The sequence below is a fragment of the Numida meleagris genome, chromosome 5, assembly GCF_002078875.1.
Source record: "Numida meleagris isolate 19003 breed g44 Domestic line chromosome 5, NumMel1.0, whole genome shotgun sequence".
NCBI classification, from domain to species: domain Eukaryota; kingdom Metazoa; phylum Chordata; class Aves; order Galliformes; family Numididae; genus Numida; species Numida meleagris.
In genome coordinates, this window is record NC_034413.1 from 51,754,076 (window position 1) to 51,780,869 (window position 26,794).

At 42.8% G+C, this 26,794-nt stretch overlaps 1 protein-coding gene across 3 annotated transcripts in view; it reads right to left on the minus strand.

The window, feature by feature from the left end:
* The window catches only part of ITGA6 (integrin subunit alpha 6), a 41,217-nt gene that overhangs the window by 13,959 nt on the left and 464 nt on the right, over positions 1-26,794 (minus strand). For 2 of the 3 annotated variants that reach the window (XM_021400198.1, XM_021400199.1), the window contains exons 2-9: positions 8,523-8,650; positions 8,199-8,278; positions 6,124-6,379; positions 4,952-5,083; positions 2,432-2,642; positions 1,787-1,980; positions 1,562-1,650; positions 647-774 (exon numbers count right to left, since the gene is read on the minus strand). In XM_021400198.1, the coding sequence (XP_021255873.1) occupies positions 647-774; positions 1,562-1,650; positions 1,787-1,980; positions 2,432-2,642; positions 4,952-5,083; positions 6,124-6,379; positions 8,199-8,278; positions 8,523-8,650 (1,218 nt within the window). Of the gene's footprint in view, positions 1-646; positions 775-1,561; positions 1,651-1,786; positions 1,981-2,431; positions 2,643-4,951; positions 5,084-6,123; positions 6,380-8,198; positions 8,279-8,522; positions 8,651-17,060; positions 17,225-26,794 lie in introns of all 3 variants that reach the window. The other variant, XM_021400200.1, reaches the window with a different exon arrangement.

The window sequence follows — 26,794 nt, forward strand, 5'->3', positions numbered from 1 at the left end:
CTTTTCACCACCAAAATTAGGATAACCAGTTTGGGAGTTTCACCCCTCCCTTTTTGAGACCTGATTATCACCACCAAAGCCTTGAACTTCACACAGGATTCACTGCTCTGAGGAAGAGGTAGTCCTCTTCCTGCTCATTACTAGTGCATTCATCTTAACAGTACTTTAAAAGAAAAACAACCACAAGGTCATCCTGGTACATCCTCGATTAAGGCCTGTGCTACAGAAATCAAACAGGACCCTGGCTGCAGTGCTTCTTCAGTGCTATTTCATAGATCCCACCACAGCCTCAGCACTTTTGAATCTCAGCTATGGAAGCGAGGTTTTCCTTTATTTTGTTCTATCTTCAATAAAGTAGGATTATGGTTATATAACAGCAGCAAAATAGAGCTGCAGTGCCCATCAGCATCCCACATCAACTGCACACATTCACCCTCTTAGCCTGCACTAATCGGAAAGCAGCTTCTCAATAAGAAACTGGGAATAAAGTAACCAATCAATTCATGGATATTTTTTCTCAGAATTTCCAACTTCTAACAGGAAAAATACACTCCAGTCCTAACATCTTTTTTGTTATTTCTAAGCAGTTTGTTTTTAGAAAACTGAAAATCTTGGTATAATTAGTTACAGTCCTGTAATGTAATACCTGAATACAGATACAGAATCTGAAAGGGAACCAACAGCAATATCAGGATAGGAATTTTTATCCAGGTCCATGTTTCCAGCAATAGAGTAACCAAAGAAATTGGTGCCTGTTTTTTCACCATCAAGAATCTAAAGAGCAAACAGATGAGGGAATTCAGACATTGAAAAGCTACAGAAGTGAAATACTTAAGCGAACATCATTGCCTTATGGGAAAAAAAAAAAAAAAAAAAGAAAACCTCTAACTTCAGATAAATGACAATGAAGTCCTAAGGTAGCTTCCTTTGTATAGAAATTTTGTCCGTCTGATCGTTACTTGTAATATTTAGGTAGTACAGGCACTTGAAACTTAAAAATGTATTCTAGAAAATACTCTAACAGTATTCTAGAAAGTATAGTTAAGTTCCCTTCTCACCTTGCTAACTGAACACAGTGGTCCTCAAGAAAAAAAAAGGCACAAACACTTTATATTAAAAAATGAAGGGAGGAAGTCATGGAAGATAAAAATGAAGAAAACAATATCTTCAGAAGAAGAAAAAAATATATATAGTTATTTCCTCTGTGAAAATTCTTCATTAATGTCAGCATTTTATCTGAACCAAGGGCAAGGAACTGTTTCAGAAATCCAAGAATTTCTTAAAAAAAAAAAAAAAGGAAAAGAAAAACTTATGTATCTACAAAATTTTTTACTTCTCTATGTATGATTGGTACCAATGGACTGTCCCATGGAAAAAAATGTACATTAAAAAAAATCAAGAACTCATAATTCCTTCGGTCAGTTGTGCAATCTTTGAAGGTTCCTATAAATTCTGCATATCCACCACCCAATTACAGTAATGAACTGGCAAAAGACAGATAGCTCCGTCATTCCCTTAATTTTGTGCAAGAGTAATTATGGACAGTAGAAGTTATCATTACCTGTGCTGGTTTTGTATTTATTCCATTCTTGGATCCATGATAAATATATACTTTGCCAAAACCATCGTACGGAGCCCCTACTGCAATATCTGTTGAAAATAAGTTGCAATACATAAATAATTCTTACTCTTTCTGCAGCTTTCAGTTGTGATAAAGACAAATGTTCTAAGTGTGGCATTAGCACAAAAATAATGTACATTCTTCTGTTAGTCATTATTCACTCACCTGGATATCCATCCTGATTAATGTCCCCAACATTTTCAACTGCAAGACCAAACATCGAGTCAGTGGTCCCATTTAAGCGAATAGGTTTTATTCCTTCCCATTTGCCTCGCTGGTTAATGTAGATGTACACAGCACCACCAATATCTCCACTTCTATCAAAGTATTGCGGGGCTCCAACAACAATGTCTTGCCATCTTAAAGAAGGAAAAAAAAAAACAGTGTTTGTACTGAAGAACTCTGAAAAGTAACTGATAAAGACTACAGTCTCAAGGTCATCAGCCAACTTGCTGCTGAACAGAGGTGACTGAAAAGTACTTTCCACTTGTTATGCAAAAACAGCTGGCAGACGATCCACTGAGACTGCAAGCCAGTTACACTCCCTGTGTCACATACAAGGAACTTCTTGGGCCTCCCTTTATTATGAAATTTATTTCTTCTTTGTTTACACTAATCTTAGGAATTTAAGTACAACTCATTTCTGTAATTAAAAACATAGACTGCGTTCTGCGTGATTTTCTAACATGCTCACCGTTTCCTCCAGTAAAACATGTAAAACTGTTCCTTACACTTCAAATGTGAAAACCAAAGCAGAAATGCATCAGTCTGCTATCCTGTATAGGCAGCATGAGTTAACTAAGGCCATACCCATCACTGTTGAGATCCACAACAGCCACATCATAACCGAAAGAAGAAGCCAGGCCTTCTCCTTCAAACATGTGCTCCAGTGAAAGTGCTCTCTGATTTTTCTCTTTTTTCAGTAAAACAACTGCTCCGCTATGGTTGGCTCTTGGTGCACCAGACACAAAAGTCATCTCATCTTGGGAGACGATTCCTTTACCAGAGTCCAAAGAGAAACCTTTAACAGAGAAAGAAACAAACAACTAAGTGCTTGCACTGTTAACAGGAAAAGTAAATTACCCTACTATATTAAAGTGGCATATTGAATAGAAGTTTTCTAAAACAGAGTATGATATACTGGGAATTCTGTGTTTCTCTTTGAACTGGTGGATGCATGTTTATAAGTCTACACTCTTTCAATGTATTCCATTTAAGTTATCTCCCCACAAAATGTACTATTTCATTGCTCACTCAGGTCTCCATTTTGCAGACAGCAAATACAAGATAATTTTTTTTAAACACATCGGCATAGAAATGACTAAACATTACCACTTGAATATAGCTTGAGTAGTTCACCTCCAACAAAATTATTATAAAACTTGTACGTACAAGTCAATATCATTCTGTTGCAAACATGCAAGATGTACTGCACATGCTTAACATTCTACATTAAATGACGTAATACGGTATTTGAGAATCACTTTATCCAGTAGTGGTGAAATTGGCAATTTTAATTTAATGCAGCTCTAAAGGACACGTTTGAATGAATTTTGTCTCAAGTATCTTTATAAAAGTTAATTGATTTAAAAATACATTAAAAAATGGAACAAAAGCAATATAATGCATGTACCAACACAGCCAATAAAGCTCAAAGTAAGATGATGCACACTGCAAGGAAGAAAATACCAGCCAGTAATCTCCTTTTTGAAACACTTCACCACTACCATTGAAATTCTCAATTACAGCAATTCACAACAAGACAGTCTCAGAAAAATTCAGGAAGAGGAGTCCACTTTGTGGGAGAGATGAGACGGTTTGGAGAAATGCATCATAAATCAGTGCTTCTCTGAAGCCAACTTATTTTGCAAGTTACTCTTCATCTGAATCCCTGCTGTCACATGCTTTCACTTGCAATCTCTTTGTAATGAGGATGGAAGGGAGAGTATCATGTCAAAGGTCTGGAGATTGTGTTTGACCAGATGCTGTCACCTCAGGTGGTCACAAACCTAAGTAGCTATTCATCATTACATCCACTGATTTGTCCACCTGTATGCTGGGAGGCAATGTTTTGTATACAAACTGATCTGGATGAGTATCAGATACTGCTGTCAAAAATAGAAGACCTGTGAACATATGAGTGAAAGATTGAAGAGAGAAGACAAAACAGTTGAGCACAGCAGCTATAATCACATATATTTACTGTCTAAATATAGGGAACAGCAATGCCAGGGAATGCCGGCCTTGCCTTCAAGTAGTTTTGATTATGACAAATCACAGGCAGCATTTACAGTTAGATAAACGCAACATTGCATTTATTACGAAATTGCAAAAGTTCAGTTTAGTAAGACATATACAGTAAACTGTTTACAGCAACAGACACCCCTACAGCACTACTCTCCTTCCACATGAAAAGGCTATCAGCTTGCCTTTCTGAAATAAGCTCTTTGAATTTTTTACACCCAGTAAACACTACTCACATTTAGCTCAAGTTTATTTCTTCTAATAGACATGCAGCTCTAAGTTGGCTCTTTACTTAGCTTGCTTTTATATTGACGTCTTTCCTATTTGTTCAACTTTTCATCATTAACACAGAAATTCCACCTTTGAGTTACCAAAATTGTATCCGCTGCCTAAGCCAGAAGCACTACATTAGTATAGCACAAAAACCTGTACTAGAGCAGAAACATTCTTCACACTTTGCGCTAGAGGTATTTTCAAAAATAGAGAGTAACCTATTCTCTTTACCAATTTATCTTGTGAGTGCACAGGAATACTCATTACTCTAAGGACATATTTTTGCTTTTTTGTTTGCACAAAGCTCAAGACTCTCCTCTGCAACACACACACACACTTAAAACATAAACACTACTCATGTTGCAATATTTTAAAAGTCTGTAAAAAGGCCACTGTGGTTTTAAAATCTTCAATTAAAAAAAAAAATGCACTCAGCCCAGAAAATTACATCCAGAAACCCAAATGTTAGTAAGCCTTTTGATACCACATAGCAGTGACCTTGTGACTAAGGATTACGGATCTAAACACAGTACTTACCATTAGACTGTGATTATAATCACTCCCTGAGAATGTGTAGCTCTTCATCATCGCTCTTAAATATCTTATTTCTTTAGCAGAACTTCTAGGTACCTCAGCAGAGTACCACCTTACACGTAAATGTGTGGAGGAAGATGTGCATTATCCCTAACAATTTACATTTCACAGGGTCCTCACATGAATAGCTTTCTCCTCCCATTCCATGTTATTGCACCAGACCAGGATCACAAATGTTTAAGAAGCCTAAAGAGATTTACCGTATGTACTTTGTCCTACCTAAATAACTGTTAGCTGGAACAGGAACTAGATTCTTATCTTGGCGGCTCTCATCACCAACTTCGTAAGGCCCATCATCAAAGATACCCAGATCATAAAATGTCTGATTCTTTTGCTCTGCACGAACCACCCCTGAAGAAGTGAAATGATAAAATAAAAGCAAATGAATGGTAAGGGAGAAAAACAATACATAAATGGTTCCCAGCTAGTACTAATTACCATGAATGAGACAGCGACTGCTGTTTAAATGGGACAAACACGGATCAGCACACCGGCCTTTCAACAGGCCGTGAATTTCTAAGCTCAACCTGTGTGACAGAGCTTCTTGCTGTTACATGGAGAGGTCATGCAATGATCTGGAAAACATGACTTGGTGTGGCTCATGTAGCAGGCACAGGTGTACAAGGGGGGGAATATTAATGATTTAAGGATCAATGTTCTAAAGGACGGAAGCACTTACAACTGTTGGTGTAATTAAGTGCAAAGGGAAAAATGACTAAGAAAAAAGACAGTATAAATGTATGGAGAAAAATCCAAGTTTTTTCCCCCAAGTTTTGGAATATTTCCTATACATGATATAGAGTCTTTGTCTCTTAGTCAAACTATCCATGGAATTTTACTTGAGTAAATATCTATGGATTTAGATATGAATATAGGTAGCTTGGCTCTGTTCAGTTATCTTCCTGCAATCCTCCGGTATAGAATTTGGGAAGCACTGCCTTCTACAGGGTTCACAAAGAATGAAGAGAATACTGAAGGATATAAAAAATATCTCAGCACAGCTATCTAAAGTGATCAAATTCAGAAGAAAAGTTTGGGCAAATAACTTCTAATTAATTTAGTAATTGTTAAAGTGCAAAATGTCAAAGCAAGAACTCAGTCCTACCATAAGACTAATAAGGGAAAAAATTGCTGTACATACGTGCAAAGTTCCATTATCGATTCATAAGCAATCCTTCATAAATATTTAAAGGACCTTCAGTGAATATTTTGGATACAGAAGTGAAAAGCGTGTAAAACTGTAAGAACCCTGTAAGGTTTATTGCCCCTTCACAACCCCCAGAAAGGCAAATAAGAACCTCAGGATACAACATTTGCAAAAAATCTAAGAGGTAATGGGTAGTCTAGATTTAGGGCAGTCTAGATTTAGCAAGAAGAAAGCTAGGTCATACCTTTCCAATTGTAAGTGCCTGGGGCACCAAACACAATGTAATGATAGTCTCTAGTAAAAGTAGCAGCAACACCTTGCTGACAGGAACCAAACTTCTCATGGCCTCTTAAGCGACCATCACAAAAACTCCATACTCCATTATCCATATCATCCTTAATAGTGAGATCCTGGCTCAGCACGTAGCACCTTCCAATGATATCCCGGGTTTCCTGCACTGTGTTTACATACTGCCTTTTCTCATAGCGATGTGCACATGTCTGCAAGATAGAAGATAGTAAGTAATTCTTTTTGTATGTTTGTATGCAAGTTATCAAAGAAGGCTGGTCTCCATAAGCAATACTTCATGCTAGCAAAGCTCTCCTTGTAGACACATTTATGCTGCAATGCAGAGAGAGCCCAGAGTTCCCTATAAGCACCTATGGACCCAAGTCAGAGCAATCAGCTTCCTAGTCAGGGAAGGCAGCATGGTTAAATGCCTTTCATTGATACCTAATCCTTCTCTTTCAAAAACAGAGTGGAGAACAACTCTATCTCTTGTAAAAAATGTACCTTTGTGTGTCCCCCCAGCTGTAATACTTAAATAATCTACTTGCTTGTGTAGGACACAAGGAGCTGGTTCAACTACCATCTACCTTTTCCAAAGTCACCTCTTTCAGAAAAGTGCCACAGGCAGGAGGCTGAAAGCTTTTCCAGTGAGAGCAAGGGAGGAAAGAGCTGTTCCTGTTTCTTAAGTTGGGTGTTTCCTTTATGGGATAACCATCACTGGGATGGAGAAAAGCAACAGCAGTGAGTATAAGCCATCCTTTAACCTAGCTGTTAGACTTTTCACCTAGGAAGAGAATTCCAATCAAATACAAATTATGACGAGCCACCAGGATAAGGAGTGTAACCACCAAACCACTGTAAAAAGAGGTGGAACAATCAAACCCCTTTGACAGTGGTGTTTTCTGCAGATCCAGATGAAGAAAGCGCAGGATGAGCATAAACAAGACAGGTTTCTCATCCGACAGAATGCCCTTTCTGTGGCTCCTACTGAGGCTGAAACATTAAGCAGATACACAGCCAATACTCACTGAGGTCACTGCCCTACTCTGAGCTGTGCTAAGAAGTACTACGAGCTGCTTGGCTGCACTGTGATCTTCAGGCTCCCTACAGCCTATCTGAGAAGCATGTTTGCCACTTATCACTCATAAAGTTCCTTCTCAGAGAAACTGCATCTCAGGCAAGATGGCACTAGCTGGTGAGGAATTAACTGAACAGGACCACTTCCATCTACTCTTCCTCCCTTGGGTTCTAAGTCAGACTGGAGCAGCTAGTACTATCCCTATAGCCATAAATAACCCAGAGTTGTACCCTGAAGTTGCTTTATTCGTCTTTGAACGAGTGAGATTAAGCTGCAAGATGGAGAATCCTCACTGCACGCCCATTTTATGATGTAGCTGGTATCCTGCAGCACCATGAGAGGTGAATTTGAGAAAGAGCTATGAAGCTACAAAAATAACATCTGCTACATCCCAAAATGTTTTTCTCTCAGTACTGTATGAAAGAATAGCTTGCATCATCATTGTTAGTACAAGCTCTCACTGCAGCATGCTCTCACTCCTGAGTCCCAGTTGCAACATCCAGAGCTACATGAATACATAGGAGCAACTCAGCCGATGGCCTTCATTAAAGTTAAGGCTGATCATCCTATGCAACAGGCTGATGATAAGAGGGCTCCTTTTTTAAACTTCACCAAGATATTTTTCCTTGTTTCTGTAGGAAGTGTTTTTTTTTAAAGAAACAACGTATCATTAAAAGACTGGTGGACAACCTGAAAATAAACTGTCCCATAGCGAAGATCCATCCTGTTACCAAGATTACAAAGAAAGGCTAACTCAGAGTTAGAAAAATAATTTAAAACTACAATCTCAAGAATCTTATTTTGCTAAGGAGACATTTAAGTCCTTAATTCTAAGACATTACAATAATACAACAAAGGAAATTACCTTTCAGGAAGCTGCACAGAAACACAGCCCATTCTGAACATTTACAAAGGCATTCTGGGTCTACTGTAAACTAGACCTGTAGACTTACCACCACGTTTCCTCCTGGCCCCTGACTTTGGACAGTTACCCCCATCCATTGGTCTTCTTTGCTCTCCGTCTTTGGGTCAGCTGCAAAGCATCACAGTACAGATTCAAATAAAGCAGCTAACTTCTTTGTCTCTGTAAGAGCTTCATATAGTGCATGAGACAGTCTACAGATGGCAGTGTCTGCACGTTCTATCACATTCCAATGCAAGTAAGTTATGTACAAATCCAGAGAAGCAACTGTGTGATACAGTCAGTGGAAAGGACCGCATCAGATCAGAAAAATCAGACAACAGCATAATCTTAAACAAAAGACTGAGGAACTTACTCTCTTCATCAAACACAACGCGTGTGCAGCGCGTGTTTGAAGATGTGATGTCACAGCTGTACAGCCCTCCTGTTCTGTTGGCTTGTTGGGATGGAAAGGCCTTTTCCCGAGGAGCCCCAACCAGTAATCTATAGGGAAAGAGAAATAACTTCACGGGATCTGCAGAGGCAGTATTAGAAAAGAGGAAGGCAGCAGAATCAGGAAATGCTTTCATCACGTTGCTAGAGGTTTGATGTGCAAACATTTAAGGTGGATTTTCATCAGTCAATACAAACTGCTTTCAGACTCTCTTCTGTGTTTGCACCAGTCCTATGCCACCATCCCCAAGAGTATTATCACAAAATAACCACAGACATATATATTTGCTAAATGAGAGTTCTCAGTCAAAAAAATGTTTTTCTTCAGATACTTTTGAGAGTTGCACATATGCAAAGCACAGCCACCTCAACTTCCTAACTGAAACCAGTGTGCAATAACTGCACCACAGTTTGCAGAAGAAATAAGAAACAACAAATTCAGCTGAAAAAAAAAAAAAAACACAAGACTCAGAAAACAGCGTGTAGATGGGTACGGTACAGTGGGTACAACCTCCCTGTGCTTGCAGACACCAGTCAAGATAAATAAATAAATCTGAAAGAAGAGATCTGATACTATATTATCAAAGAGAGGAAAGTTTGTTTAAGGCTTCAGTTATAGAGCTTTTCTGTTGAGACAGAAATTTTTCCACATACTTTGTAACACCCATGGAGCAAAAAGCATGCTGCTGTACCTCAGAATGGGTTCTTTTGGTAGGTGTGTTGTTCTTGTTTTTGTTTTTAATTAAAAACAAGACTCACTTTTATTTCTGTCTAACATACACCAGCCTAAGATCTACACATTTTTGTTATTAAGGAAACATTCACTCATACGTCACTAAAGTAATGAGACAAAACGAAATTGATGTCTTATGAGAAAACATATATTCAGAACAGAAAGTTACATATGTAACAGTCATCTCTTCACCACTTTCACATACATGAATTTTACATGATTTGCCCTCATAAAGGTAACTCCCCTGAATGGTGCAAACTTCAGTTAAAATATTTGCTTTTGACTGATACACATATAAAAACAGGACAGGCAGCTTGGGTGGGTTTTAGTTTACTGTACTTCTTTTTTTTTCCCCCCTACATATGTCTGGCATCTTTTTCAAAGATTTTTTTTCAGAAACACAGCTGTTATCACAAGAGTCTTTACTCCAAACAACCATGCTTTTAGAAAGGCCACTAACAACTTCATTCTCTAATTTTGGCAATAGTGCACTTAACTCTCATCTCTTAACTCTTTTGCAAAGCAGTGGCTTCTGAGTTGCTCCTAATGTAGGAAGAGGTATGTTTTCCCTTCGGTTCTGTTATCCCCTATGGAAAGAGACAACATGAGGTTTGTTGCTGTTGTTAACACTGGCAGCCAGAAATTTATGAAGTAGAGGCACTGATTTCCCACCTCTCAGAAATTTTTACTGTTTCTACTTCTTCAAAACTTGGTCCGATTATACCCCATTATTAAAATACACACCTACCGATTTCCAACTAAAATTCTAGTCTCAGAGCAAATACATCAGTCCTGTTGCTCTATTGGTTAGAATTAGATTAATTATTGCTTTATCTTAATTACCTCTTGGAAAGGGTCCCAGCATCTACTGGCTCTAGAGAGGGATTGGCACAGCGACGCTGGGGCCCCAGCACCCACCACACCTCGCTGCCGTGCCTCCTTGCCCCTGGCAGAACCACCAAGCCAACAAAAACTTCATCTCTTCCATTGCGCTAAGGGCCACTTAAGCCTCAGAAAAGGCATCAAAGCATCTTACTGACTTCCCCAGTGACGGATCAGACCTCGGGGAAACCATATGTACAGCGCGTGCTTCATACAGCCACAGAACTCCAAGCACAGAGAAGGCAGCGGCAACTCTCTCCCTGGGGCCTGTGCTCAGCAAGCACTCCACAAGTCAGATAACAGCAAGAAGCGCTGTCTCCTAACTCCAATTAGCCCAACAGAGTTATTGAATCCAAAGCAAAACACACCCGAAACAGCCTTTCATTTCTACAAGCACCAGAGAATATTAAGCAGTAGGGTACAGCTCTGAGACCCTCTCTGCTCTCATCAGTGACTTACGAGAAGTGCAGCAGTGGCTGTAACATCCCTCTTGGGAAATGAGAATGACAGTGGGAACTAGGAGAGGTTCTGCTCACAGCCACCTGAACCTCCTTCAGTACTGTCCATAGAACTCCCTGGCTGCTTCCAGCAGGAGAACTGTACTTCAGATGAGACGAGACAAGTGCATCAGAAACAAAATCTCCGAGCCCCTGCAAGTATTCCTCTCACTGCGCAGTGAATTCCTTTCCTCACTCACAGCCTGGAACCTTCTGAGGATAACATACAGTTTTCACAACATACTTCAAAGAAGAACAGTTGTTAGCAATTCATTGCAGTATCTCAGGAACAGACACTAACTAGAAAGAAAAGTCTAAAGGAGGGAGAACACCTTTAACATTTTTGGCAGGAAACTCTTGTTCATCAAAGGAAGAGGCTTCCATTGAGTAAGCTACATTGTGATTTCAACAAATACAAAAACACTGTGGTCTGCACTGAGCTCAGACACTATGTCTTCATTCCTTAAGTTCCTTTCTTTCCCACAGTATCTTCTACCCCAAACAAGGCACCAGCCTTTGCCATCTTTTCCTTAAAAGTAACAGCAACACATTACTAGTGCCAGCTCTGAGCTTTAACAGACTGGAGTAGAAATCACTGGAAGCGTTTCCTGGGTAACCAACCATTAGCCATTTCCACAAATAGGCAGAATAAAATAGTCAGTGGTGTAAGTAATTTCCAATTTTGCAACCTTCATTGAGCACAAATGTTCAATTTAATGTTGCTATTCTCAGTAGCAATGGTGCCACTGCACACTTTGCACTTCATTGTGTTTTCAGAAAGACTCCATCAGCACAAGGGGGGCAAAGCTGGGAAGCAATGAAGCTAAATGCTGTACAACTTCTCCCACTCCTGGCTAGACAGAGAGACTCCCCAAATCCCTTCCTCCTGCACTCTGCCTCAGAGCATTCCATTCCACTGATGAAGAAATGAAACTAACAACCACTGATTAAATGTATACTACCAATTCACCAGTCACAGTACCCAGACACCCACCGTGTGTCCAACAGCTCCCAGCAGAGACAGCCTGTCTCCATGCGGACATCTGCCCAGAGCCCTCCACAAGGATGGACCTTCAGCCACCTGCACAGCTTTGTCCACCTCCATTAACTGGTTCAGAGACCCCCCACACCACCTCTTTAGCTGTGCTCTACTCTCAAGGCAGAAACAGCAGGCAGGCACCCACTCTAGGGGAGCAGGGTGCCCCCAGGGGCACTGCTCCTGCCCTCCCTCAACAAACTGTGGTCATGGAAGAACTTCCTCATTAGGGGACAAGTGTATCAAGTGTCCAAACTTTAGGAAAGGGTAGGATGGGAACATCAAACCATAAGGCATCTCAATATAAGTGATGTTGGTTAATGGGACAGACTGTTTTTAATCCCAAGCAGTACTACCTCTGCTGTGCAAGGATCTGGCTTCTAGCAATAGAAGCAGGAACAGGTATGGTGGTTTCACACCAATAGTCAGCTGAACTCCACCAGGCTGCTCCCTCACTCCCTCTCCTCAAACGGGAGGGGACTATGAAAATATGACAGGAAGAAAAATGTTCACAAATTGAGATAATAAAAGGGAAAAGAAAGGAAAAACAAGCAAAGGCTATATGGAAGCAAAAAGAGAAAACAATTATTCTCTACTTCCCATCGTCAAGCAATGTTCAGCCACACCTTGGGAAGCAAGGCCTCAATACACTTGGCAGTTGTTTGGGAGGATGAATGTGTTCTTAACAGGAACTTCTCCTTCCCTTTTCCCAGCTTGTATTGCTGTGACATAGAATATCCCTTTCGTCAGCTTAGACCAGCTGCCCTGGCCCATCTCCTGCCCGTTTCCAGCATGCTGGGTTTTGGGTTTAGAGAGAGTATTTATGCTGTGCCAGTACTGCTTATCCATAGACAAACACTGGGGAGGTACCAAGGCTGTTCCAGCTACAAGTGCAGAGCACAGCACTATATAGGCTGCTATGGGTGAACTCCATCCCAGCCAGCACCAGCACAAGGACAGGAGCACCACAGACGTCCTAGCACAGAGCCCTTCGCACTCAGGCAGTAATGGGGACTGGAGCTCAACCAAGAAAATGGGCTTCTGAAAAAGCAGCTGCTCCCAGCAAAACACAGCCAGAAACGATGTCAGTGAGGAAATTGTTCACAGTGCTTTTTGCAGATACCCACTGTTTCCAGGCTGTTATGAACAGCTATTTTAAGTGACGGATGATTCTCCTAATCTGCTACTGCACTGCTACATTTTCCTACTACCAGCACAAAGCCGTGGCCAAGTACACCATTAATCTCTGTTGCCCATAGGCCTGGCATTTAAAGGAGTGTGATTTTCATTTTATTAGCTCAGCCTTTTTCAGGAAGCAGATTACGATAGGGGTTGGGAAAAGAAGCCAAAAGCAGCATAAGGGCCAGAGCAAGCTACAAAGCAAAATGAACTACAAAGCTACCTGTTGTTCTGCAAAGGCCCCTAATTATTGACTTTCTGAAAGTCGCATGGAAAAACAAACACTTTCCAATGCTTTCCCCTCACGGCCAAGAGCTCAGTCTGTATGGATTTGAAATGGGTTTTGCAGATCTCATTTTCACTGGCAAAAGTGAAAAAGTCCTATTTCAAAATACAGCTTTCCATTTTGTCCAGCATGCTCTTGCTGTAACTGGGAGATACACTGCATTTTTTTTTTTTAAACAGTCAAACAGCACGTGAAAACTGTGTAATTCAATTTTAATTCCTCCCTTACAAACAGTACATCTCCCCCAGATTTAAAAGAAAGAGCACTGGCTCAGGAATAGACCTGAGCATGAAGTGATACCATAAAACATTTATTAGATTGTGTTATAATTAAACTGTGATAAAGTTATTAAAGATACAGTGTTAAAGGGATTTTCAGTCAGATTTTCTCTCACAGTGGTGGTCTGTTACTGCATAAAATCCTTACAGTAACAAGAGGTTTAATTCAAAAAGTGACAAATGTGTGCTCAAAGAAACAAGCTCAGGAGCTGATGCCCTGGCACCCAGCTCCCAGCCACCCTATCCATGTCAGACTCAGGGGAAATCCATGCCAACCCTACCACTGTCAGCCACTTTACCTGTGGGCGGCCATGAGGCGCTGAGCTGCAGCATCAACAGGGCCAGCTGGGGACGTGGCTGCAAGCAGTCCCAGACAAATGCAAGCACAAAAAGAGTTAATTTCCCATCCCAGCCGACCAATGCTGTTCCAAACACCTTTACCTTCCCCACCCTGGGCATGCTCATGACAATAGCATCGAGTGCACCCTCAGCAAGTTTGCAGATGACACCAAGCTGAGCAGTGCGGTCAATACATTGGAGGGAAGGGAAGCCATCCAGAGGGACCTGGAGAAGTAGAGAGAATGAGAACCTAATGAGGTTCAACAAGGCCAAATGCAAGGTGCTGCACCTGGGCCGCAGCAATCCCAGGTATTTATACCAACTGGGGGAAGAACTCCTTGAGAGCAGCCCTGCGGAGAGGAACTTGGGGGTCCGGGTGGACGAGAAGCTGGACAAGAGCCAGCAGTGTGCGCTGGCAGCCCAGAAGGCCAACTGTGTTCTGGGCTGCATTAAAAGAGGAGTGGCCAGCACGGAGAGGGAGGTGGTGGTCCCCCTCTACTCAGCTCTTGTGAGGCCGCATCTGGAGTACTGCGTCCAGGCCTGGGGCCCCCAGCACAAGAAGGACGTGGAGCTCTTGGAGCAGGTCCAGAGGAGGGTGACTAAGATGATCAGAGGGCTAGAGCACCTCTCCCTATGGAGAAAGGTTGAGGGATCTGGGCTTGTTTAGCTTGGAGAAGAGAAGGCGCCAGGGAGACCTCACTGTGGCCTTCCAGTACTTGAAGGGAGCGTATAAACAGGAGGGGGAACAACATGGGTGGATAGTGACAGGACAAGGGGGAATGGTTTTAAACCGAGACAGGGGAGGTTTAGGTTAGATATTAGGAGGAAGTTTTTCACACAGAGGGTGGTGATGCACTGGAACAGGTTGCCCAAGGAGGTTGTGGATGCTCCATCCCTGGAGGCATTCAAGGCCAGGCCGGATAGGGGTCTGGGCAGCCCGGAATAGCGGCTGGCGACCCTGCACTCAGTAGGGGGGTTGAAACTCGATGATCGTTGTGGTCCTTTACAACCCAGGCCATTCTATGATTGTATGCTCACTTCACAGGCTCCAGTGACCAACAGGCAAGGAATTGCTGTCTTCTGCAACATACAATTTCAGAATACATATTTAAATGTCATCTTACTTGCAGGGCTTGTCTTGGTACCCCACAATACACGCCAGCTCCATTTGGACTCATCAAAATGAAAGCAATCTAGGTCCATGTTTTAGACAACAAATGCTGAATTAATCAAAGTACAGAAGCAGCTGCTCAGAGTTCTTTTTCCAAGGAGCAACTTGGCAGAGCAGCACTGCAGGCAGTATGTGAAGGCAGTGCTTGTTGCACTAACAACCAGAACAGGCACGCACTGTTCGTCAGCATGCTAAAGCCATTAAAAAAAAACAAAAAAAAAAAACCTGCAGGAGTTTTAATACAGCACAGAACAGGTATTTAGGTAGAGATGTCATTCCTCTATTTCTTTCACTGGGTGAAGTACATCATTTTCATATGAGATCATGAAAGAAGCTCAGCACAAAGAACAGACACCTTGTCATCCCTCCAGGAGGAGCAGCCATCCCTGTGCTAACCAGAGACATCTCCTGCAGCAGTCTAACTGCTCCGAGACACTCGCTGCTCACCCTCCTCCCAACACACCACCTTCTCCTGCTCCCTCTTAACTACAGGGATAAACAAGGCAGGACAAGATCCTTGCATGGGACGCATAGCACAGGCTCTCTCCGTTCTGATGACGCACAGCAGCTCACCCACATGAGCCCAGGACAGGAGGCTGCATGGAGCCATCCCTGTTGCCAGAGCATGGTCAGTCACTTGCACACTAACGCACAGGTTTGAAATCACTCCTTCAGTCTTAGAACCATCATAGCCCTGTGTTCAACACGTGCAACAGGATCAACAGCTTTGCACGGCTTTTCTTCAAGCCAAGAACTTGATCACAAAAGCAGATATGACCCTAGGTACATGTACTGACACATACTCCCAACATTAATTAACTGGAAGCACAGACTTTGACAGCACTTTGAAGAACATCAATCCAACAAGATGATGTGTGGAACTAAGGAAATGCCCCAACAGTCAGAGGAGCTCTTACAAAGCCTTTTCTAATGTTACTCACAGATACTGAAACAGTGATCAAATACACAACAAACTTCTCCCTGTACAGATCTGCAGAGGACGTTACATTTTACTATGATCAGGAATGTACAAACTGTGAGAATTCCAATAAGCTTGCAAAAGCCGAGAACAAGATTTTCTGTTTGCAGCGTAGCTCACACCTGAGCCATGCCAAGAACCCCCCCTGCATTCTCTGCAGCCCAGCACACTTCCCAACAGGCACACACCCCATTTTACAGCCTCTCCTCCCACATTTTTCTCCATCTCCCACCACTCCCTACGTTCTCACTGGTGCAAAACCTGGAATTATTTCTTTCAGGAACCTTTAGCGCTCTGTTCTCCTGCAGGCAGCAAGTTGTGCAACCAGCACTTCAGCTGTGACTGGGACTGGATCTTACCTGGCATCAAGAACACATTCTTCTGGGATGTGCAGGAACACAGCATGGCTAAGAAGAAACCCAATTCCTCAGCTGTGTTCAGGGGCCAGCCTATATAGTTACCAAACATTTCTCTAGCAGAAAAACAAGCTGAATGAAAAATTTAGAGGTCTTACACATATTGTTAGTAGCTGCTTCAGCAGTTGGTTGCATATGAAATAAGGAAAACATAGTACTGTAGCATCTCAGCCAAGAAAACAATGTGTTTCTCACATAAGGCTTGCTTCACACTAAGCAAGCATGGCTAATCACATCCAAGCTATGCTCCGTTCTTATACACACTGCTGGACACAGCCAAGAGAGCCAGATTGAACCGCCATGCGGTTTCAGCAGCACCAGTGGCAGGCTGACCAGTCTTTGGGATTCCCTTACAGACACCTTGTGGAAAGAGCTATGAGAACAGAAGGACTCAGACAAATCAATTACACATAGGATCACGTGCTTGCTACCAGCAACAGCTGGCTCCCACCTCCAAGCACTTCCAGGACAAATATGCCTTTCCCTCAGACCTTTGACCCACACACGTACTGCGGAGCAAACAACCTCTGGTGTTACAGGCATGAGTTGTTGCCAGAACATTTTCCATCTTGTCCTACTTTATATATTAGAGACATATTTTATAGGGCTACTTATGAGGAGGGTATCAATGCCAGCCCAATCAGGCAGAAGCTAAACGCATTTACCTCCATTTGAAAAATCTCCTTGGCCATCTTCACTAAAAAGGAACTGCTGTCAGAAATTCTGCCATTCCTATGGACACCATCAGCGCAAGTTGGTGATTTCACTGAACAAAATGCTGATGGTTCCTATTTGCTGTTCCTTGCATCTCCAGGATCCCCAAAGATCTCTGAAAGGGAAAAACAAACGTGAAGAACACAGCTGAACAGCAACCTACAAACTCATTAGCTGACAGCGAAATTCATACATGTGACCCTGGAGAGGCCTCAGCTTGTTTTGTTGAGCATCCCACGAGCACCTCACTGCTATCCATGACCCTGGGCAACTTCTCCCTTCCCAGTGCAGACATAACATCCTCACACATGCTATTACTGCTGCTTAAAGGAAATCAATATTAGGAAATTACATATTTTTAGATGCAGTTCTGAATCAGGAAACGAGAAAAACAGCCAACACTCCAGCAAAGCCAAAGCAGGCCAGTCCATACTAGCAAACATTCCAGAAAAACCACCATTTAGAACCAGTACTTCATACCTTCTACTGTCATTTCAAAGCCATAAAATTCTCATCTCACTTCACAGAGGACTACACCTGGACTGCTCTTTAAACTGAAACAAGGTAGCTACAGTTCTCTTTTTTCCAAGCAATAGCTCTTGAGTTCACAGAATGGTCCTAAAACATGTCAAGCTCTCGGTACCTTAGCCAAGGGAAGACCATCTCACGAAGGATACAATACCTTTGAAGCTAAAATCAAGAAGGGAGCTTTATTAACTGTGGTTCAGTCCACTTCTTTTTAATATACTGAATAATTCACTCAAAAATGGAAGAGAAACTTTCTTCCCCAAATTCAAGTTTGCTTTTCTAGGTTAGATTCTCCTGACATTACTTTCAAAGCAGCAACTTGCTTTTATATATCTCAATCAACAATATTAATAAATGCATTATTCAGTACTTTCAGACCATTTTGTATATCAATTCCTTCAAACATTCCTTTTACTGAAACCTACCCTGTTTTATACCAGGATGAGGTGTTGATTTTCTAGCGAACATTTCACAGTACAGATCACTTATTCAATAATATGGATTTTTGCTTGTTTTAAATAGCCATTTACCTGATAGCCTCATCTCAATTGCGTTCTTTCTAGAGCATGCCCCCAAAACGTGTTAATCTTAGTCTTGCTAGACTGAGCCAGCCATCCCAGGCAAGCTCTGAAAGAGTCAAAGACTGATTTTGAACAGGAACTCGTCTGAAATGAATAAGGTGTCTTCTATGGAAAACGTAGCAGATTACATTCCTTACAAAACTGACAGTTGCTCTGGTACTTGGGGAGAAGGTTTTGGGTAGAGTTCAGCACAGGAGAACAAGAATGGCCCATTCCAACTGTTGACAATTTGCTGCTCCAATATGCCGGGCAACCCAATATGGGAAATGTTTCACTGTGTGGATAATCCGGACAGCAACAAATTAGACTGGTGAAACCATTCTTCTCTGCTTGTCATCCTTCAAGAAGAACCATTTATGAGAAGCCAAGATACCCATCTCACTTCTGCGTAAGTTTATCCTTGTTATTTGCAAATTAACATCAACAGCATTAGTAACATGTACCACATGGAAAACGGCACTTGTTTCAGCTAGCACCATAACAGCGATTTTCTCCTCCTATTTTTACAGTTAAAGACAAAGAAACAATAAACAACACTAGAAATTACACTGATATTTTTGGATGAAAGAGCCAATATAACTGCAGAATATTTATTAAAGGGCTTTATTTATTTATTTTATTTATTAAACAGTAAAGAGATTCCTAAGAAGCTTAGATTTTAAAAACTGTTAAATTTACATGCTTAATTTGATAGTTCCACTACAAAGATTTACAATAGTCTTGTACAGTTACAGACCAGCTCCATCAAATAGCCGAGATCCAGGCTGACATGGTTAGCCAATACTTCCAAAAAGGTTACAACACAGAGTATTCATTATCTCCTGCCAAGACACAAAACATTTTTCTACTTGACTTTAACAAAAAAGGCAGGAATTAGGACTACAGATGTGAATTAGTTCTAACAGCAGACCATGCAGTATATACAGCCTCACATCCGGATAAAGATAGATCCATACCCGATGGGAGGGTTGCCTTACGGTTTATCCTTAAAGCATATGCCAGCTTGAGGAGTCTTCCTCGCCATCAAGGCAGGTAGCACAAGAGTGAAACTGCTACAGAGCTTGTCACACACCTTCTGACAGTGATTCTGGCGGAGCTGCCTCTCTGCCTGGCACTACCGGTACACCCCATCTCCACTACTCTCCAGGCCTTGGGAAATTTGGAAAATGAAAACAGAAACCAAAGGAAACTACACTCTCAAATAAAAATGCTAAATTTTAAGATTCCAGTTCACAGATAGTTTAACTGTACAGGGCTCCTTTAAATGCCCCTGTTGAGGAAAGGCTCCTGGGAAGCCTGTCCCAACCCCTGGTGCTTGGGAACACAGCAGCACACAAATGCAAGCCTTGTGTCACGCACGGTACATTCTTCATGCTTGAATGGCACGTTCTTACTCCCTGCATCTTGGCCAATATTGTCCGTCTCCCTTGCTTCCCACCCTTCTGTGGCAGAAGGGGTTACGTTTTAGGTCTGAAGAACACCATGAACCTTCCTGTGCTGGTCAGCTGGTAGGAGGAGGCCAGCAGCTGGGCTCAAGCAGCTGTCTGCCAGCTGAAGGTCTCAGGGTGCCTGTGGTAGGAGGCAGCTGTGCACCAGGCAGGCAGGCAGCACTGCCAGACAGCCCACCCCTCAGGCACTAGGAGGGGCTGCGGAAAAATGCTGCCCAGCTCCCTCCCGCCTCAGGCCTCTGGCACAAGTACTCATTTCAGCCCATCTGATACTGTTTCCAAACAGGAGTGCACATCAAATAAAAAGGGGTACAAGGGGTACTTTTTATCCCAAGCACCTCCCAGTATTTATAACAATATGACATATTACAGTTCCATTTCCTGACAGACTATTTCACAGATGGTTTCACTGAAGGCTGTCAGTCAGACATGCACACACAGGTATGTCTGCTTTGCCCGTCTGTGTACTTCTATCAGCTGGTTTGAGAAGCAAGGCTGGCACAGCAGTGGGGTATTCCAGCTGGGAGCCAACTATCAGCCCCCTGCCCAGCTCTGGGACAAACTTCAGCAGCACTGCCTCAGCCTCTGCACAAGAACAAAACAACCTGTCAAGGGGAATGCTCTTCCTTTGCCCCTAACTCCCACGCTGTGCAGCTCATTAGTTTCCATTCTGTTTTGTGATGTGAAAAACCCCCTCCTCCTTCCTCAGACCAAGGTCTGCCCTCGTCCTGTGCTGCTTTGTTCCCATTACACCACTCTGACCCTGTTGGTTTTAGAGGATGCAAGTTTAGCTTTCTGATCCTGTTCCTCTTGTTTCTGAGGTATGTCGGATACTTTGGCAGCAACAGAGCTCTCTGGGCCAGCATATACTGTGTCTGTCAGGGTTGATTTATACCCTGGTATTATTTAATAAGAACTGCCCAGTATATATTCAACCCTTTGAGAAAGAATAAGTACAACAGATTTGGACCAGAGGAACTTAAAGCAATTTCGGGTAATCGAGCCATTACTTCTATTTTAATGCTCTTGCAAGGGCTTGGCAGGGCTGCATTCGACACAAAACATTCTTCCCTTTCCAAATACACAGCCCAAGGAGAGACAGATTTGTGCTTCTTCAGATACCATTCACATTTATGGAGACATGCAAAAATAAGAAAGCATAAGCCAAAGCACTTCTAAGTCTGCATCGCCTCTACCCCATGCATTTTAATGCCTGAGCCAAAGAGATGATACCTATTATATTACAGTTATATTACAGATACCTATTATATACCAGTTATATTACAAACTGATTCACTGATCAGGCTCAGCACAGTGCAAACCTGAAGCTAGGAGCTGCATCAGGTATATGCACCTACCAGTAAGAGCACAACGACATTAGGGGCTTTCACTGAAGCTGACCAGGCAGGCTGTTCCTCAAAGCTGCAGTCTGAACTGAACATTTATCATCACTACAGACAAAAGCTCTATGCTACAGTCCTCGCTTCTGGAAGGCTTCCACTAGTGCAGCAATGAGTTACCATTTTACTAATGCTTAACAATATCAAGGTAAGTGTAAGATTCTTAAGCACCTCCAGGTTGATTTAAAAAAAAAAAAAAAAAAGAAGTTACTTTTCGCAAAGAGGTATGTGACCTTTTGACAAACAAGTTCCAGGGACGGGAGGACTGGGAACGAGGCCTGCTGTACCCACGCAGGAGGCTCAGCCCTGTGCTGTCAGCACCTGGCATGTCCAGCACCACCGTGGCAAGGCTGAGCTTGTAGCGCACACAGCCACAAGAAAAGGACTGCGCTGAGGCGTGTCCTGGCACAGTCTTTGCAGAGCTGCCCAGACAAAGCTGTCCTCTCAGAAGCCCGCTGTCACTGTGTGGCCTGTGCCTGGGAGCAGACACACCAGAGCAGCTACGTGAACACATCTCCCACATGCGCCCCGTGCGGGCACAGCCCCACCTCCACCTGCAGCACACCCCAGCAACAACAGGAAGCCAACACACACACACACAAACATGCCATAACCAGAAACCAGGTGCTGCAGACACAACTTGCAACAAGCTCGCTTTTGCTGTTCAGGAAACATGTTTTGCCACCGCGGCAAAGAAATCCCCTGCCCAGCCCAACGTGCTCTCTAGAAAGCTGTGCTGGGCAGGCAGGGCCTGGCCGGGAGCTACCGTGCCCCGCGGCCCTGCATTGGCAGGAAGGAGCCAGCCCCACTGAAGCAGTGCGACATGCAGTCCCACGTAACCCACTCTCCTGACAGCATTCCCATTACTGATTTTACTTTTTCAAAGTCACAGATAAAAAACCCTGGGAAATGGTTTAACAGCTGATAGCAGCGCACAAGCCGGCAGAAACACACTGCCGGGCTCTTCAGTTCTGTTTGCATCAGTCTCCTCGCCTTGAATTCACTCGGCTTGAAGTTTCATCTGCTCAAGTCTGTATCAGCTACTGATTTAAATGCTAACTTCTTACATCTAGTGTCAGATTCAATCAAATTATATTAGAGGAAAAGACTGTAAGAAGTCTTATTTCTGTTACTTATAAAACCAAGCTTACAGTGAATTTAAGCCAAACTAAAGCACATCTGGCTTAAGGCAAAAAATAAGCAAGCCCATGTACCCAAAGCGCTGCTCTTTCTCTACACTGACAGAGTGGTTAAACTAGCACAGCTTTCTGATGCTAAATTCGACCTTCCTCCCTCAGCAGCATTGGGCAGGACTGAGTGCATAGTTCTCTGTTCCTGTGTGGAAGATGAAAAATGAAATGAAGATAATGACCTCTTCTTTTTCAGCTGCAGGAATGGGTGACAGATAGTGACAACTACACGATAGAGTCTCCAATCATTTGCAAACCTGACCACAAAACCTATCAGTTGTGTTTCTGCCAGAGGTAACCCAGACTAACTCAAACTTAGCATAGAAGAAGGATGAACTTTCTGCAGTTTTATTGCACCTACAGCAGCCGGATCTACTGGGGGGCAACCCATAGCAGGGGCTTGGAACCAAGTAGGCTTTGCGGTCCCTTCTGACCCAAACCATTCTGTGATTCTATGACTCAGTTCCACATTCTTCCCCCTTATGTAACGTAAACAGCAAAATTATCTCCTTGCTGCTTTTATGCATTGTATGACTATGATGTATCTATTTTAAAATCTTTCCCTTACTACTACAGGGGAACTTTAAGAGTTCTCCCTCCTCCTTCCCAACTTCACTTGATCCTGAGTTTTGCCACAGGACATCCATCCTGAACATGATACGAAACCGTTCTACTATTCACAAATAAAGTAATCGAGCATGCTAAGTAGGTTATCCAAGAACAGCTTTCATAGACAAAAACAGAAACACATAAAAAAAAAATTCTCAGGGCAACAAGACAGTAAGGACAAGGTCTGGAAAGAAAAAAAGGACATTTAATAGCAAGCCAATTTTTTTGCATCGATAGAAGCTCTAAAGATGAGCATTGTTAAAGTCTTTAAATCCTGAAAATACAAACACACACTGCTATGAATTCAGTCCACCTGAACTTTGAATTACTTGGTAACAGCTCTGCAAGCAGAAATTTACATTTTCCAGTGCAGATGATAATAATCCAGCTCTTTTTTGTTGCTAGAGCAGTGAGCACAGGCCCTCAGACAACACAGAAACACTGGCTAAATGCCACTGAGGATGCACTGCAGCAGTACAGCAATGTCAGCAGCCTGCTGACCAAAGGCAACTCTGTTTTATATCGATAGAATGGCTCACAGTAGAGATATGCAGTATCAGCAGAACCTGCCATGAGTAAAAATTCCAGTAAGCAATCTTTTAGGCTTTATAGTTCCTAATGACCAGCACAGACTTGGCACAAAATGCCTACCCTATGCTTTTCTTCTGAAGAGGAGATCCTGAATGTTGATTGCCACAGCCTCATCCTTTTTTTTGCCTTAAGCAATAGGAAGCCTACATGAATTCAGCTTCATTTCTCTATTCAAAGTAATATCAGAATTGATTGCAACTTACATGCAAATGTAGGTGTTCTTAGGACTTGTGCTCTAATTCAAGAGATCAGCTTAAACCATTGTGAATTATAACCAAAAGGACTGAAAAGGACCATCTCACATGCTGTACGTATACACACTCATATTTTATATCACAAGATATATGCACACATTATATATAAAACTATGAGTAAATTAGTACTAAGTAGCTAATAATATTTATAATAACAACATACAGCATACAGTAGCTAACGTACCACCTACAGACGTTAGATACCCTTGCATTCTCCATCACAAACTAATGAAACTAACTCCAATAGCTACACTGTCCCCAAGTCACAGTCCGTAGGGCACGGCTGTCGTACCACCACCACCTCTCAGAAGTACAGGTCCCATACTTTTGTCACAATGACAGATTAAGAACAGAACAATCTCACACAGGCCAAGAAGCCCAGCTCCCTGAAAACTCCATCAGTGTTTTCTGCTACCCGATTCATTGTGCTTGACAATGGACCAGAACTGCTCACAGAAATCCAGGCAGGCTGCCCTCAGTCCATCTAACAGTAACATCCGTGCTTCCTTAATACATATTAAGGCTGCATTCAGCTCTCTTTCACACCCACATGCCATTAGCAGATCACTTTCAGTTACTGTGAATTAATAAAGTTTTTTCTCCCCTTCATCTGATGGACTCCCAAACTTTTCTCACTTGAAAGTATTTATATAGAATAACAAAATGCTGTTACCAGTCCCCAACCTTCTATAAAGTACCCTTTACAAATAAACTCGATGCATTTCTTGAACAGTCACCTACCCATGCCATTGAGAGTTAAGCAATTACTAATTAGCAAATACAACATTAGTATCTAACATGGACAAACACAAAAATTGCCATTCAAAGGTAATACGTAAGCCACAATCTTCTGTAACTAGGAAAAAAAAGTGACCAAAAGCAAACACCATGTTTAAAATCAGTCCATTTCAGCTGTACCTTCATGTGTCACACTTAAAGACATTTTCCACTCCCTTTCTTACCAAGGCATTTCATATTGCTTAACGCGGAATTACCTAGCTGAGGCAGAAGAGAAGGCTGATTGTTAAGTGATTCTTACCTGTGAATCAGCTTAATCAAGTGAGGCAAGAGGAATAACTAAGAATCTGTAGCTTTACAGACTAAAACATCCCTTCAACAGAACTCACGTATTTCACCATTTCTCATTTGTTTTCCCAAGGACTTACTGATCTAGCATACATCAGTAGTAAGTGCGTATAATGTCACGAAGCTGCATGGAGTGGCTGCAGTTGGTGGGGGATTTGGGGATCACGGTTCCCTTTGAGATAAGAATCCAAGTGTCAATTAAGCTCCAAAAATGCAATAGGGTTTGTGTATTTTGGTAACAACTAACTAACTATAACTGAGTTTTAAAGGTGGCACCCAATGGAGAAGATGTGATGAAACAATTACTTCTATCTGCCACAAGAGAGAACTGCACATAAAAGTGCTTCTGCAGTAGAGCTAGGACAGACCAACACCCTGTGGACAAAACACGAAGCTCCTGCAGCTACAAGTAATGGGCAGCATGCAGGGAGCAGACATGTCTCCCAGTACTTGACCTCAACGCGATCTCCATTCCTTCACCTCTCACCTTCACCAGTTACCTGGATGGAAAACACAGTCTGCTCCACCCACAAACATCCAAGCTATTTACAAACTGGCATCCACAGAACATGCCAAATGAGTTGTTCAATATTAATGTCATTCATTTTTATCTAAGCATTTATAAAGATGCAACCTAACATGGGAGCCTTTGCCCCACTGCAACTCCGCGTGCTCCACAGGGCGTAACAAACTGAGCTTAGCGTACCTCAGTCCCTGTGAAAGGCAGTTACAGTTCAGCACATCAACAGACAGAAAAACGATGCTCAAAGCAACCGTGATATGCCTGTGCTACATAAAAGAACCAAACGTGGGTTTTCCAAGCAGCTTCCTTGGGTAGCAATCCAATTCTTTACACTAAAATTCACACAAAGATTTTAAAAACCAACCAAGACATCTCATACTCAGAACCATGCATCATCACAAAACAGTTTCTCCAGTCAGGTTTTGTCTCCACCTGAGACCCCTGCTACCCATGAAGGCTGGGATTCAGCACACCATGCCAACGCCAGCAGCATCTGGCTATGCCCATCCCAGACTGCCTGAGGAAGTACTGTGCACACAAAGCACAACTTTCACGCTCATAATCTCTGAAGCATTCCAGTCAAACACTGCAGACTAGCTCCAACACCGTGACTTCTGCTAATTGGCCTTCTGTCTCTGCGTGTTCTGACACACTCATTCTATCAGCATTTGATAACACAATGACAAACTAACAAGCTTCAAACACTGCTTTCATAGCAGAACTGAACAAGACCAGCGCACGCGTAATCCTGTCAAGAATTAAGATAAGGGCCTCTGGGAAGTAACTCGCAGAGCTGTATTTCAGTCTTCAGGATGTACAGTTGGGACCCAGAATACCAGACAGAAGGTGGAAGGTCGTTTATGCTCCTTTACACACTGTAATTCCTATTAAATCACACAGAACACAAGTCTGAACAAGGCCAGTCCAAAGAGATTTTAACTAAGTTTACCAGCTAACTTTATTGTGGATATGACTGCTGCCCAGCATCCTCCTCCTGCACTCTCTATCCAGACCGCAGCCTCATCTTCCCTTACATTAAAGCTAAATGTTCAGAGACATTTGTTTCACAACAGTGCCTTATAGGAGATGCACTCCGTGCAGCAAGTACTGGCAGGGCAGGTGACTGCTCAGGTGTAGCCATTAAGAGGCACGGAGCCCAAGCCCTCCTCAGGACGCACAACGGACCTCCCTTAACTCTCAGGACGCGGGGAAGACGCCTCCTCACCCGCGTCCCGCCAACCGTCCCAATCCTCTCCGTACCACCCCGTGCCCCGGGAACGATCGCCCAGCAGCACGGGCGCCGCGCTAGGCGGTACGGCGGGGGAAGAGGAGACACGGCGGGGGGAGACGCCCCGAGCGCCGGACATGCCCGCAGAGCCCACGAGCGCCGGCCCGGCGTGCACGGCCGTGGGCCCCCACCGCTCGGCGGCGCCGCCCGCCGCGGACGGCTACCGGGGACTCAGGCGCGGAAGCCC